The following is a 16,391-nucleotide window of genomic DNA, read 5'->3' as shown; positions in this document are numbered from 1 at the left end:
CCTGTCCCCCCTCTCTCTACCTGTCCCCCTCTCTCTCCCTCTGTCCCCCCTCTCTCTCTCTCTGTCCCTCTCTCTCTTTCTCTCTCCTTGTCTCCTCTCTCTCTCTCTCTGTCCCTCTCTCTGTCCCTCTCTCTCTCCCTGCCCCCCTCTCTCTTTCTCTCTCCCTGTGCCCCCTCTCTTTCTCTCCCTGTCCCCCCTCTATCTCCCTGTCCCCTCCCTCTCTCTCTGTCCCTCTCTCTCTGTCCCTCTCTCTCTGTCCCTCTCTCCCTCTCTCTCTCTCTCTCTCTCTCTCTCTCTCTCTCTCTCCCTGTCCCCCCTCTCTCTCTGTCCCCCTCTCTCTCTGCCTGTCCCCCTCCCCCTCTCTCTCTCTCCCTGTCCCCCCTCTCTCTCTCTCCCTGTCCCCCTCTCTCTCTGCCTGTCCCCCTCCCCCTCTCTCTCTGCCCCCTCCAATTTCTCTCTCTCTCTGCTTGTCCCCCCTTTCTCTCTCCCTGTCCCCATCTCTCTCTGCCCCTTCTCTCTCTCTCTGCCCCCTCCACTTTCTTTCTCTGCTCTCTCTCTGCCCCCTCCTCGCTCTCTTTCTCTCTCTCTCTCTGCTCCCTCTCTCCCTGCCCTCTCTCTAGCAGCAGACGACGTGGCATGTGACACACTGCATGTGGTGGCAAGCGACGGTGGCAAGTGACATGCAGCATCTGGTGGTAGGCGATGGTGGAAAGTGACACGCTGCATCTGGTGGCAGGTGGCGGTGGCAAATGACATGCTTCATCTGGTAACAAGCAATGGTTCCCACTGATTCTGCATTCTGGTGAGTTGAACTATTTCATTATATACTACAATGTAGTAATAGAAATAATGTAATTTGATCATCCTGACACCATATTAAGCATGGTGTTAGGATGTTTTCATTGCCAGCACCAGCCATTCACCCGACAAATTACCCCCACCGCTGAATTCCCCGTAAACACTGAGACTACATTCCCCCCTGGTCCTTGGCAAAATTGTCCCTGAATGGCAGGGGGGCAAGGTGTCAATTTTCCCCCGGGTCACTCTGATGGCCCATACAAAGGCCGCACCGCTTCCCTCAGATCCATCCCAAACTCAATAAGTATCCATATTGCGCAACTGCGTATAGTTTTATATACTGTTTTTGTGCATGTTTGCAAAATTAAAGTGGGCCGCTCTGGGTGAAGTCCAGGGCCAAATTTTTGTCCCAGTCCAGCCCTGGTCTCTGCTAAAGAAATATAGAATGTTTGGGGGTTCTATGTAATTTCTAGCAAAAAATACTAATTTAAACTTGTAAACAAAAAGTTCCAGAAAAGACCTGGTCTTAAAGCGGTTAAGGTAAACACTGCAATAATTACTCAAAAGATGCACTCACTATACTTTCTTAAATTTATATTTTTTTTTTTTAAAACTTCAAAATAGTCATATGCAATAGCTCATATTATCCTACATTGTATTCATATGAAATATTTCAAATTCAAAATAACCACTTGAGCCTCCAGCCCCATTTTGAAATTGTGCAGAGATAGCAGCCAATCAACCAAAAGCTCAGTGCTGTTTTTAAATGTTGCCCTGTTTCTATGGCTTTTGTGGCCCTAAATGGCATTTGTGCTAGAACTGCTGGCTGTCAGTAATAGCCAGGTTCCAGCAATAAGCACACGCGTTCTCAGGCTTTCAGTCTGTGGACATGGTTCCATGGCTTCTGTATTGTGTATACTTTGGATTGACATTACATCACGTCCACTGAGTACAGAGGATGGGACAGAGCTGCTTTCGGCTCCATCCAGCATCTCCCTGAAGTGCTCTATTGCTTGCTGATGGCAGATTGTATACAGAACATGAAAACGAAAAAGAGAGAATAAAGAAGTACACAGATATGATACAGTAAAACACAATTTATTACATTTAAAAACAGAAGCAAGGCACACACATGGATTTCCACAGCATAGGCCACTTTGTACACACTACCACATTACAGCTAACACCGGGGTCAGCAGTGCTGCTGGATGACAGCTCAATCCTTTTTCCTTAAAAATCCTTAAAAACGAGTCTAGGAAGCTGGGGCACACCCGCCCCTGCATAACATTCCCTACTGAGGTTCTACACTGACAGCAGTTAGAGCAGGCCAACACATGTATCTACCAACCTCCTGTGATATGTACATTGGTTGTCAGGTAACTGCATTTCAGGAGCATGAGACAGGGGCCTTGCCCTGACAACCAGTGTACATATTGCAGAAAATGGCCAGATACACACATCAGCTCCTGATTGTAAATCCTTACTGTTTATAAATGTAATAAAGTGTGTTTTACTGTGCCATAGCTGCTTTCCTTAAGGTGGTTGTAAAGGCAGAAGGTTTTTTACCTTAATGCATTCTGTCTATCCAGAGATGTGCATGAGTACCTTGGCCGTTCAGAACTCTCCCTCTTGATTGGCTGAGACACAGCAGCGGCTCCATTGGCTCCCACTGCTGTCAATCAAAGTCACTTGGCTCCATGGCTGAATGAATACACAGCAGTGTCTCGGCTCAGGTGCCCCCATAGCAAGCTGCTTGCTGTGGGGGTACTCAACAGGAGGGAGGGGCCAGGATCACCAAAGAGGGACTCGAGAAGAGGAGGATCTGGGATGCTCTTTGCAAAACATACACAGAGCAGGTCAATATAACATGTTTGTTATTTTTAAAGAAAAAAAAATGAGACTTTAGTATCACTTTAAAGACAAAATAAAGATAGACCATTGAGTGTATGTATGACAGACAGTACATGTAACAATTCTACAATTTAAATATACATGTTACATATTCATATCTAGTGTACCTGGTGTAACTGTACAGGGCTCATATCCATTAGATGATTCAGCCCAGTTTTGGGAAATATCCACTGTGTTTTGAGAACACCGTACAACACACAAATTCCAAGTAGAGTCTTTGAATGGTAGTTGGCATCTTCTTCACCCTTGAACAAGTCTCTTCATTTATCTGATCCATTGCTGATGTGATGGCTAATTTAACAATTTACAGAACAATATAAACAATGTCACTTTTGAGGAACATAACATAGCAATTTAAATATATGAAAGCCTAAAAGCATTATTTGTCTTTCTAAATTAAGACACTGCAATTGCTAGAAAGGTTGGCCTTTATTTAGAAGCAATAAAAATACATTAAGGGTTTTAAATCTGGCTAACATGGAACACAATTGGGATAAATATGTTCTGGTAACATAGATGGCTATCATCAAGTGGTGCAACGTAGTAAAAATATATGTGAACCCATCAATCAAAGCTTGTCCTATGATGTTTTAGTAAAAAAACAAAACGGCTAGCCACTTTAGTTTTTAATCCTCATTTTGGTTTAGTTTATGCAACCAGTTCATTTTTATGAATTTGATATTTGATACAATTTTGATATAAAAAAATGTATTGTTCATTTTGTCCTGAATATTAAAAGTGAAATACATTACTGTCAAAAAAAAAAAAAAAAAAACGACCCAAGAAGGAAAATTAAGAACATTTATATAAGCATCAAAGTTGACATTTTTTAACGCAATTTAAGTTTTTTTAACTATTCTTTCCTAGAGCAGAACTAAAAAATAGATCATCTATTGCTAGTGCAGCAATTGCATTGCATTTTCTTTATGAATTACAGTGGGTATAGAAAATAATCACCCCCCATTAAAATAATCATTTTTTTTTTTGCTTTGCAGCCTGAAATGAAGACAGACATAGTTTTTGTTTTATTCAGCTATATTTACTAGTGCTACTTATAACATCTAAATGAAAGCTATAACACCAACATGTCAGAAAAAAACTTAAAAAATTCAAAAAAAGAATAAATTGGAAAAAGGATCACCTCCTTGTGTCAGTATTTTGTTGAACTCCCTTTTGCTTTAATTACAGCCTTTAGTCTGTTGGGATATGTATTTAGTAACTTTGCACATCTAATTTGCAATATTTGCCTGCTCTTCTTTGCAGAACTGCTCAGTGAAATTTGATGGTGACTGTTTGTGGACCGCAGTCTTCAACTCATTCCACAGATTTTCAATTGGGTTTAAGTCTGGGCTCTGACTAAGCTATGCAAGGACATTCACCATTTTTCTCCTTCAACCACTGCATGGTCATTTTTGCTGTGTGCTTTGGGTCATTGTCATGTTGGAAGGTAACCTTTCTTCCCATTGACAACTTTCTGGCAGAGGGAAGCAGATTTTCCTCAAGAATTTGACAGTATTTTGCCGCATACATTTTTCCTTCTATCCTGACAAGTGCTCCAGTCCCTGCTGCAGAGAAACACCCCATAACAGGATATTACCACCATACTTTACTGTAGGAATGGTGTTATTTGGACGGATTTCCGCCAGACATATCGTTTGGTGTTGAGGTGCCAAATCATTCAAATTTAGCCTGATCTGACCATAACGCCTTTTTCCTCAGAATCTTAAAGGTGCGTTTTGGTAACGCTCAGTCATGACTGCATGGGGCCTTTCTTGAGGAGCGCCTTTTTTCTTGCTGCCCCCCCCCCCCCATAAAAGCCACATTTGTGGAGAATTTGTGATATTGTTGTCACATGCACACAATGACCACTCTTTGTCATAAGTTCCTGCTACAGAATTGCTATAGGTCTCTTGGTAGCCTCTCTGACAAGTTTCCTCTTGGATCTTTCATCCAGTTTGGAATGAAGTCCTGATCTAGGGAGGGTCTGTGTTGTACCAAAAAGCTTTGAGATTTATTTTTATCTCCTGACTTGTGCCTGTCCACAACATTTTCCCGGAGATCCCGGGTGACAGTGCCTTGCCACTCATAGTTATTTGTTTGCTTCAGTTGCACCACAGGGGACTGAAATGCTCCAGGAAAGCTCTTTTCAAGCTGAGCTAATCAAAATGACCACAGCTGATCATAATTGAAGGTCAAATGGCTTTGTGTACCTTTGAGAAGGTAATTAGCTACACCTAATTTTTAGGAAGGGGGTGATCTTTTTTCCAACTCAGTGATTCTGTTTGTGAATTTTTGTTATTTTTTGCTGACTTGTTGGTGTTAAAGCTTTCACTTGAATGTTATAAGTTGCACTGAGTAAACACAGCTGGATAAAACAAAAACTGTCTGTCTTCAGTTCAAGCTGCAAAGCAACAAATTATGATTATTTTAAAGATTCTTTTTTTATACCCACTGTATATACAATATAAAGTGTATATAATCATAATCATGACTATAATCATTTGATTTATATGTTATTATTTATTTACTATTTAGAAAAAAAATATTTATTTCACAAATAAACTTTGTATAGAAGGTACACCCTTGGCACATGTTTCACTGAGCATTATGGGTTTTTTTTTATGTTTAAAGACAAAGAACAGCAGAAGCTTTTTTTTTTACTTGAAACTCTATCTCAGAATGACATTTTGTATAGCTTGGCTGTTTTTTTCTGCATAAAGGTAAAATTAGCTTGAAAACATCTGAAAAGGAGCCTAGTGCTTATACTGGGGCTTAAACTGAATTTTCCAAATATATAAAACAACAATAGGTTAAAAAAAAACATAGTACTTGTATATATTTCATTTTAAATGACTGGTCTCTTAGCTTCAGCTATACATTAGCACATTGTACTAGAACACAATAATGTTTATACATAAAGAAAAAATATACATATATATAAATCAGTGTAGCGCAGCAAAATAAAAATATTAAAATAAATAATGATTTCATAATAATTTATATAATACCCAAAAACTGTGAGTGAATGAATAAATAACTAAGTAAACAGTCCTCTGTAAATAATTCCTGCCCGCCTAATGAAGAAGCCTATCACTTGGCGATACGCATGTAGGAGAGAGGTAGAGTTCTGTGACGTTTACAGGAGTCTCACTTGTCGTAGTGGTGAGCCACGTCTGCTATTACATATGATTTTTTCATTGAATTCTTGTAAGTGTATTTTAAAGCGGGGTTTTTCAATAAACTTTTCCATACAAAGTACACTATGTTTGTCCTTCCCACTTCATTATGTATATAATCCGAGGAGAGCTGTGAGCACGGGATCATATATCAAAGAAGAGAAAAAGATACAAGTTTACTGTTTATGTACATGGAGGTGAGCAGGCACTTTGCTTGGTGGAGTTCAGTCACTGGATACATTGAAACAGTATATTGAACTCACGGAGGAATATATTTACATAGGACTGTTCACATTGTTATTTATTTTTTCACTTATTGACTGTTTTTGGTTACATTGAAGCAATTAACAGAGGAATTTATTTACAGAGGACTGTTTACTTAGTTAGTTATTTATTCATTCACTCATTGATAGTTTTTGGGTATTATATAAATTATTATGAATGAATTATTTTAATATTATTATTTTGTTGCGCTACACTGATTTATATATACCGTACATGTTTCTTTTGAGGTGTTGTGAAATCACTTACAGTGGTCAGCATACACATTTATTCATTATATTTACTACTTTTAATTATTCATCATACTTTGCACTGATTGCTTTACCTTTTTCTTAAATAAAGAAGATAGATTACCTTAAGTTAAGTTATAAAGGTTTACCTGAAAGCAACAGTTGTGGCAGATGGTCTATATTTATCCAATCATTTAATGATAATTTCTTTCTGTCTTTATTCATCATTAGGAGGAAATGCCAGGATACCTATAATTAGGGGAAATTTACCAAGTAAGTTCACCAACAACTATGCAGTATAACTGTTATGATATTTAATCCTAGTTCATTATTGCAGTTAATTATCGCATATAGTATAAATATGTTTTGATTAATAATCGTGCACGTGAATGTGTAGATGTGTAGATATTCCTAGCAAGAATCTTTTATCAGACTGGTGAAGATGAAGAATTTTATGTATCTAAATATTCATCCTTGCAAGATGATTCACTTAAAGATAAATGTGACAGACAATTAGTCAATCAGTTTTTAAAGACCATTAACATTTAGTTACCAACAAATCTCTTTAAATTATAAGGGATGCCATACCACTTCAGTAGGGCAAAATACTCTGTCCCATAAATAATTTTATAAAATAATAACATAAACATGATTTGCTGAGATTGTTCAAAGTCATTGGAAGATACTATTAAAAGTCCCTAATGTGATAGTAAAGGCTCATCCATTTTTTATAATAAACATGTCATACTTACCTGCTCTGTGCAATGATTTCGTACAGAGCAGGGTCAGTTCTCGTCTTTGATCCCCTACTGGTGCAGCTGGCCCTTCCTCCTTGCCGAGTGCCCCTATAGCAAGCAATTTGCTATGGGGGCACTCATGTGTGCTTGCTCCTGAGCAGCCTGTGTGTGACCATGAAACACACAGAGCCTAGCTCAACCCCACCCCCCTCCTCATTGCCTCTGATTGAAAGCAGGAGCCAATGGCTGTGTCTCAGCCAATGAGAACGCAGAGACCGAGGAGAGCAGCTGCTCTCATACATATGTAGTATGACTGTAGAGAAAGATGCACACAGAAGGTTTTTAACTTAATGCATAGACTGCTTGAAAGGTAAAAAAAAAGCCTTCAGCCTTTAAATTAAAAATTTAGCCTTTTTCATATTTAAAATGATGATGTGAATTTATATTCAAATAAAAAAAGCTCTTTGTAAGGCACTCTACAAACAGGTATCTTAATTAGCATCTCCCTCTTTTTTAAGATCTAGAAAAATACAGGTTTTGCAACAAATTCTTGAAAAAACACTGTATTGTAGATGAGAGGTCTTCTTAAAATCTGCTTTGCCACAACTCCCAAATTTAACTGACAATGTTTCACTCCATTGTAAATATGTGAGTAGTGTTGCCCCCCCAAATTTGACCTGTGATAAGACTTTTGAGTGATCCACTGTAAGTATGGGTCAGGTGAGGGAATTAATTTTCTTTAGTTTGAATCAAGTTTTCCTTATATTTAGTGAAAAAAAGAAAAAAGAAACTGCGCTAGGGTGAATGAAAACATGTACTTAGACACAAAAAGTGCTATGTATAATTTATGCTCCGAGAACGCCTGGCAGTGCTCGATGCATGTTGGGCCTCTGTATGTGGCCACTATGTGTAATAGTCTTATGCCCCGTACACACGGTCGGATTTTCCGATGGAAAATGTGTGATAGGACCTTGTTGTCGGAAATTCCGACCGTGTGTAGGCTCCATCACACATTTTCCATCGGATTTTCCGACACACAAAGTTTGAGAGCAGGATATAAAATTTTCCGACAACAAAATCCGTTGTCGGAAATTCCGATCGTGTGTACACAAATCCGATGGACAAAGTGCCACGCATGCTCAGAATAAATAAAGAAATGAAAGCTATTGGCCACTGCCCCGTTTATAGTCCCGACGTACATGTTTTACGTCACCGTGTTTAGAACGATCGGATTTTCCGACAACTTTGTGTGACCGTGTGTATGCAAGACAAGTTTGAGCCAACATCCGTCGGAAAAAATCCTAGGATTTTGTTGTCGGAATATCCGAACAAAGTCCGACCATGTGTACACCCTATAACACATGTGGTATCGCCGTACTCAGGAGGAGTAGCAGAATGTGTTTTGGGGTGTAATTTGTGCTATGCATATGCTGTCTGTGAGAAATAACCTGCTAATATAACAATTCTGCGAAAAAAAAAGAAAAAAAATTGATTTTGCAAAGAATTGTGGGAAAAAATTGCAACTTCAAAAAACTCACCATGCCTCTTACTAAATACCTTGGAATGTCTACTTTCCAAAAAGGGTCATTTGTGGGGTATTTGTACTTTCCTGGCTTGTTAGGGTCTCAAGAAATTAGAGGCCATCAGTGCATCAAGTGTGAGCAATTTTCAGAGATTGGCACCATAGCTTGTGGACTCTATATATTTTACAAAGACCAAATAATATTCACCGATTTGAGTTATTTTTACCAAAGATATGTAGCAGTATAAATTTTGGCCAAAATTTATAATTTTCAAAATTGTATAACAGAAACCAAGAAAAATTCATTTTTTTACAGAATTTTCTGTCTTTTGTCTTTTATAGCGAAAAAAAAACAGTGGTGATTAAATACCACCAAAAGAAAGCTCTATTTGTGTGAAAAAAGGACAAAAATTTCATATAGGAACAGTGTTGCATGACAAATTGTGAGAGCACCGAAAACTGAAAATTGGTCTGGTTAGGAAGGGGGTTTAAGTGCACAGTGGGTAAGAGGTTAAAATAAAATATTAAACACATTTTAAATGAAACTAGAATAAATAGCTGACATTGACTTGAGTATCAGTCTCCCACAAATTCCCATACAGAAATACTCAGGCAGGAAGCGAGAGAGGCAAGACTGAGGGTTCATTATGTTAGTGGCATGCATTTGCACTGACAGTGAACATGCTGGCAGCACGTGAGAGCAAAAGCTCATTACCCAATCTGTATTATATGACTGGAGTACAAAAAGACAGTACAAAAAGTTAGGTCACCAACCTTGCTCTGCTGTTCCAGGCTTATATAGCATGGCGCACTAAAGTTCAGTGCATCACTGGTTGGCAAAAATGTTTTGGTCTTACTTCTCTTTTGCTCTATATTACCTCCTGGACACAGATGATCTCCCATTCAGGATATATTAGAATCAAGACTGCCATGGAAAAAAAAACTTTCTTCAGATATAAAGCACTGGCATCTAGAGGTGGCTACACATAGTGGCCAGCAGCCTTCAAATCTGTTAGGGTAGAATCCCTTAGTGTTTCAGCTGGGTACGCTTCTACAGTTCCTACCTTTTGCACATTTCTATTGGTCAGTGTGGCAGCCCTGGTAGTTACAGATCAATAGGAATGTGTGAGAAACAGGTAGTAGTGACAAGCTCTGACACTCCCCAGAAATGCTGGTCCAGTATCGGGCTGTATCAGCAAGGTCTAAGAGGCTGCTGCAAGTATGTGTAGCCATCTATTGTCACCTACGCTTTATATACGCTGTATATTCATGATACAATCTTCTTTAGTTTACAGCATCAAATACCCTCCATAGGGTGTTAAAAGTGTAGGATATTGTTTTTCTTCTATGTATTCATTTTCAGGGATTATTGCATCCTTAACCCTAATTGATATTTGAAAACTCCTCTTGAAAGACATCATTAAAATGTAATAAACAGCAATTAAACTTCACCCACTAGTAGTGATTCATGTTTAATTAACTGCAAGTTATTTCACAGATTAACACAAAGCATACATGATAAATAACCTGTATAAACTCATGAGCATAGCATTTATATATATGAAGCTCAATGTTGTTGTTATTAAAAGATTATAGAGTGTGCATTAGACCCCAATTACATGTTGAATTAAGCATTAAGAATAATAGCTTGAGTAGGCTTTAACCGCAATTAAGGAGATTGTCTGAATCCTTCAGCAATATCATTTCATTTCCAGAGATTCCCTAGATAAAATGTGTGGATAATTGTACAGTTTAGTGCTAAATTAATAACAAATACTGCGGACAAGCCAAGGTCTCATAAATAATGCACTATTTTTTTTTAAAGACATAGAAGCTGAATAAAACATTAATAAAAAGTGACTAAACTTGAACTCACACCTGTATACATAGAAAATATACCCAATGGATATTCCAATTTAAGAACAATAGTGTATTTTTTCAAATATATTTAGCCTTTGGGCTCAAACATACCAGTGTTATTCCATAAAAAACAACTCTTTACAAACTTTTCAAAATATGTAACGCATTACTAGTTTAATAACACAATCTGCCCATTAAAAGAAAATTATAGTGTGCTTTCTGTTTCTAAACATTTTATACACAGAACTTTATTCTCCCTTCACTTACTATCTGTACATGTAGGCCTTCCTGGGCCACATTGGAAGTAAAGGAATTGTTATGGGTTACACATAAAATACATTAACAATAAGGATAGCTGATGAGCAGAAAAAGTCGGGTAGTTAACAAGTTCACGATCACTATATATATATACATTTTTTTCTTTGGGAATATAGAACTTATAAAAGTCCAGTTAAAAAACAGTGTCAACATTTTCTTTGGTTGCATGTCTTTACTAAGTATAAATGCATTTTTACAAAAAATGTCCCCAAAAAATCAACATTTTTAAGAAGGTTTACAATTATGTGATAATAAGTGGGTTGAAAATGGCACCTAATGTATTAATTTAAAACATAGCTGCCCTTTTAAGAAAGTGTAAAAATCAAATGTAAAGGTGTTGGCGCTAAAAACATACAAAATAAAAGTGAAAAGGCAAACGTGATTACAAAAGCAAATAAATATAGTCCAAAGTGACAATCCCAACACCATAAATAAATGAAATCTTCCAGTTTGATGTTCGTTCAAATAAAAGCTTCACCACGATTGCTCATGAGGTAGATGGCAACCCACCAAAAGTGTATGACCACTTTTACAGTAGGTCAAAATGCACTTAAGTAGAGTTCTTTTTGTGTCTTTGGTGGAGTCTGTTCCCTTATCCTCACCTGCCATCTTGAGGGGGTCACATAGTGGAGAGATGCCTACCTAGGATTTCTTTGGTCCATTCAACCTAAGCGCATTTTGACCTACTGTAAAAAGCGGTCAGACACCTTTGGACACCCCTGATGTAGGCCAAGCAATGCAGTTAACACCTTTGCTAAACAAGAGATTTAAAAAAAAAATCTATTACATTATAGTTTTGAAACATTTTAAAGAGTGTGCCTTCTCGATATCACACTACATCAGGAATGAATCAAAACTAAAGTGCGTTTTTAGTTAGGGCTGATTAAATATGTGGAGTAAGAGCTGCTGACATATGTTTGATTAGCCATACAGGGGTTTTATATAATCAAACTTACAGTATACTAACAAATTACAATTGCTGTACTAAGCAGAAAGGAGAGCCGGCTTACCTAATGATCAAAAAGTAATATATTTTTAAAGTTGCAAACTACTTATAACTTGCAAAGTGTATATTTCACCAGCTTTTAGGGCTTTTACTCTTTGATTTGTAAACTATTCATAAAGCTTTTACTGGTGTTTTTTTGCAGCCTTTATTCTCATTTCAGCCTACAGGATTTACCTGTTTTTGCCAGATTATAGCCCAGTGAGGCCATTACACTGCAAGCTAGATTTTTGGGTGGGATTTGGTATGTTAAAGAACTCTCTATAAATTCCCCCCTCCTGCAATATTCTTGTAACATAACACACTTGCCTAAAAGTGTCCTTATCTACTAAATCGTGCACTGTATTTAAATTTGCTTTTATGACAGAAATGATTAAATGTATATTTTAAGTTGTTGCTGCTACATTGTTTGTAGAAGAACAGGTCTGGGTTTTTACTGCAATGAAATTGCACAGAACATCGTCTGTTACTCACCTTTTTAAGATGTGCTAGGAAGTCTTTAGGAATAGATGCGCCATGTTCAGAAGTAAGCCACACACAGTACTGTCTTTCTTCTTTCTGTGATGCTGTAGACAACAGTTAGAAACATTTGCAAGCTTCTTTGTGCTCTGCTTATAACATGTTCACATTTTGTTTTGTTTGTTATTGTTTTTTGTTTTATCACATTTTCTATATATTTTAAGGCAACATGCAGTACAAGGTAGACTTGTAAGTAGACAATTGGCCCATTGTGACAATTGTGACCATTTTAAAAGAACAACCATTTCTACAGCTTTAATTTAATTTTTTGCCCTATTTATCATGATATCAAAAGTATGTTTTTGGTACAAAAAAAATAACAAATTAAGAAGTTAAAGTTTCTACAAAAAACAAATAAAATAAATGAAAACACAAAAAAAATATGTAAAACAATAAATTTGACTAAATAGCTGAGGGGAGCAAACAGATAAATTAGTTAATTAGGGCTAGCTATGGATAGCTAGTTATGGATAAAAACCAATGGACAATATTTTGTACTCTTATAGTAATTCTGGACTTTTTGGCTTCCTTTGATACGATCGTCCACCCCCTCCTCAAAAAAACTTTACTCCTTTGGTCTCTGTGACTGTGCTCTTCACTGGCTCTCATACTACCTATCTCACCGCACCTTCAGTGTCACTTGCAATTCTACTTCCTCCACTCCTCTTTCACCGTTGGGGTCCCCCCCCAAGGTTCTGTTCTTGGAACTTTCCTATTTTCAATCTACATCTCCACCCTTGGTCAGCAGATAGCTTCCCATGGCTTTCAATATAATTTCTACACTGATGACACCCAAATCTATCTCTCCACTCCTTGGCTCACTCCATCAGTTTCCTCACACATCAATAACTTACCAACAGACATATATGTCTGGATGTCACACCACTTCCTTAAACTCAGCATGCCCAAAACCGATCTCATAATATTTCCTCTCCCACTTGCCTCTTCCACCCATCCCTGCATGCCAGGGTGCTAGGTGTTATCCTGGACTCTGAACTCTCCTTTTAGCCCCACATCTAATCACTTTCCAAAGCTTGCCTTCTCAACCTCCGCAACATCTCCAAAATACATACCCTTCCTAACTAATGAAACCACAAAGCTCCTGAGTCACTTCCTGGTATCTCTCGCCTCAACTACTGCAACTCTCTCCTCATTGGCTTACTTTTAAATAGGTTATCCCCACTTCAGTCCATCATAAATGCAGCTGCCAGACTCATCCACCTTACTAACCGCTCAGCATCTGCTACATTTTTCTGCCAATCCTTCCATTGGTTGCCACTTACCCAACAAATTAAATTCAAAATACTAACAATAACTTATAAAGTCATCCACAGCCCCCAGCTACATCACTAACCTAGTCTCAAAATACCAACCAAATCATCCTCAATTGTTCCTCCCAAGACCTCCTGCTCTCTAGCTCCCTCGTCACCTCCAGGACTTCTCCCAAGCCTCTCCCATCCTTTAGAATTCTCTACCCCAATTTGTCCGACTATCTCCAAATCTATCTACTTTTAGGCAATCCCTGAAAACTTTTCTATTCAGAGAAGCCTGTGCTGCCTCCACCTAACAACTGCACTTTCATTTTCTTCATCAGCTCATCCCCCACAGTTATTACCGTTTGTATCACTTGACCCTCCCTCTTAGATTGTAAGCTCTAACGAGCAGGGCCTCTGATTCCTCCTGTATTGAATTGTATTGTAACTGTACTGTCTGCTCTAGCGTTGTAAAGCACTGCGCAAACTGTTAGCGCTATATAAATCCTGTATAATAATAATAGCATCGGGTTAATGAGGTGTAAAATAGGAAAAAAAATGTTTTTTTTAAGAGTAAAGTTGTTTGCTATTTTAACATTTGCCAATGCAGGAAAAACATACATACATAAAAGATACCTTGCAGGTTGTTGCTCTAAGAGGCCATCCTAGCTATAGTGCATCAATTTTTGTCTACATTTCAACAAGGGGGAAAAGAACAAGGTGCACCAGACTAAGTGCAGCATTGATCAAACAGGGGTTTATTAAAAGTATCAGCCAAGTCTCAACTAACAAGATGTAGGTAATAAAAAAGCATGTAATGCAAGGAAGGTCCGTGGTCACTCTGGGGGGTCCAGGAGTATCACGCAGAGGGCTCATTGATGTTCATGGCAGGATTGATGGAAGCGCCAGCCTGAATTGCAGCAGAAGAACCAGTGTGGAACGCACCAGGAGCCGTGCCCAAAGTGACATTGGGACATGACGCGTTTCAAAGCTTCCGCTTTTTCATCAGATCTGATGAAAAAGTGGAGGCTTTGAAACGTGCCACTCCCTGACATCACTTCTGGCACACCTCCTGGTACTATATTCTCTGGTGTAGGTACACAGTGGATTACAAATATCTCCAATAAATGTATGGTTTTGTGTCAGTGAATTGCTAGTCAGGATGAAATATACCTGCCACCATCTTTACAGAACATAATCCCTGTTGTGTGATATAAAGCTGAAATCCAGGCAAACTGCTAAATACACAAATACTATAAAGGAACTTTTTTACTTGCTAAAGGATTTGCATTTTGCCCATTCAGTCCTCAGTTTTACACAGCCCTGACAAGCAGCACAGAAAGAGGGATGGCACTAATTACTCTGGTACAGCTAAAAATACAGTGGTGTCCTCTTTCCACCCCATCTCATATCAGACAGCAAATAAGCAGCAGGTAATTCCTTTGCACACTCTGCTCTCTCCTCCTTTCATCATGTTCCTTGTCAACACGCTGTATTTGCTGGCAACATACATGATTGACTTCTTGTCCTGTTTCTCTCCTTTCGAGTCAGAGTGCTATGATAAAGGGGTTTAAAAGAAACTCATATCAAATTAGATTTTTTTCTTTATTTTTTTCTGCCTGAATTTCAGCTTTAATTTTTCTTGTAATAAACAATCACTGGCAGAAACTGCTAAACAAGGTTGGTTTATTAGAAAAAAAAAGCAGTAAGAAACCTGCAAGTGTGATTTTACCTTGCATTTTTGCTGCATATTTCAAGATTTTGAATAGGTTCTTTAGCATGGCCTTTGAGGCTAGGTGAAGATTTTGTATAATGAGCCAGCCATTCTGATTCATTGTATCATTTACTGCTGTTTCCAACTCTTCCTCATTGTCATTCTTAATGCTCACTAAAAGCAGTGGTATGTTTTTCTCCTAAAAAAAATCAAATTATATTTATCTACAGAGGTAAAAATAGTGGTGCATGTAGTATACATTAGGTACACATATACATTATTTGGTACTTTATTTCTACAGTAATTCAAAAAGAACCAGTTGTTTGTTTCTGCCTTAAAACAACTCATTATAATGAAACCTTAGATTAAATCCTCTCCACAAAAGTAAACATAAAATACTTACCTCTCGTGCTGCCCACAGCACCAAATAAATACTAGTGTCTGAAAATTCTGTAGAATGTGACATTTCCAAGAGTGCTGATGTCCTGGTCCTTTGCTGTAGACTGTGATTCCTCCAATTGACCCCTACATCACTACAGGACACAGTAGTGATGTAGGGGTTTGCAGATGAAACCAATAAGTGCATTAGAAAGACATTAAGGCTGCATTCACACCTGAGCGTTTCATTTTCAGGCGTTTTCAGGGTGTTTTTTCTCGTGTTTTTAGGGCGTTTTTATGGCTTTTTTAGAGCGTTTTTAGGCAGGCATTTTACATCTGACATCATCATAAAGTGGTCCCCCTCTTCCTGATTTTGTGGGTAGTTAAAGTGGTCCTCCTCTTCCTGTTTTGTGGGTAGTGTTGGTGTGGTTGTCAAAGTCAAGTTTCTATGTGCTCTTTGTGTTCTCTGATTTTTGGGAGATGTCTGCAAAGAACGGTTTCCTCGCATGTGCAGCAGCTGCACTACTGATGCTGGAGGAAGAAGAGCAAGAAAACAAGCGCAGATACTGGGTCCATCCTGTTATTGCCAATAGAGAAATATAACCAAAGAAGGGGGGACCCCAGGGATTTTGTGGGTGGGAGGGAGATGGAAAGTATGAGTTGTATAAAGGTAAAGGGCATCAGAGTATG

The 16,391-nt window shown here is 38.2% G+C and overlaps 1 protein-coding gene across 1 annotated transcript in view; it reads right to left on the bottom strand.

Moving 5' to 3' along the window:
* The window catches only part of LOC141128042 (uncharacterized), a 728,240-nt gene that overhangs the window by 115,397 nt on the left and 596,452 nt on the right, over positions 1-16,391 (bottom strand). Inside the window, 5 exon segments of the mRNA XM_073615085.1 lie at positions 2,817-2,920; positions 2,923-3,000; positions 6,547-6,646; positions 12,312-12,403; positions 15,342-15,522. Of these exon segments, the coding sequence (XP_073471186.1) occupies positions 2,817-2,920; positions 2,923-3,000; positions 6,547-6,646; positions 12,312-12,403; positions 15,342-15,522 (555 nt within the window).

Source organism: Aquarana catesbeiana, linkage group LG02 (genome assembly GCF_042186555.1).
Source record: "Aquarana catesbeiana isolate 2022-GZ linkage group LG02, ASM4218655v1, whole genome shotgun sequence".
Classification (NCBI taxonomy): domain Eukaryota; kingdom Metazoa; phylum Chordata; class Amphibia; order Anura; family Ranidae; genus Aquarana; species Aquarana catesbeiana.
Note: the sequence above shows the minus strand (reverse complement) of the source record. Positions and strands in the feature narration are given on the sequence as shown.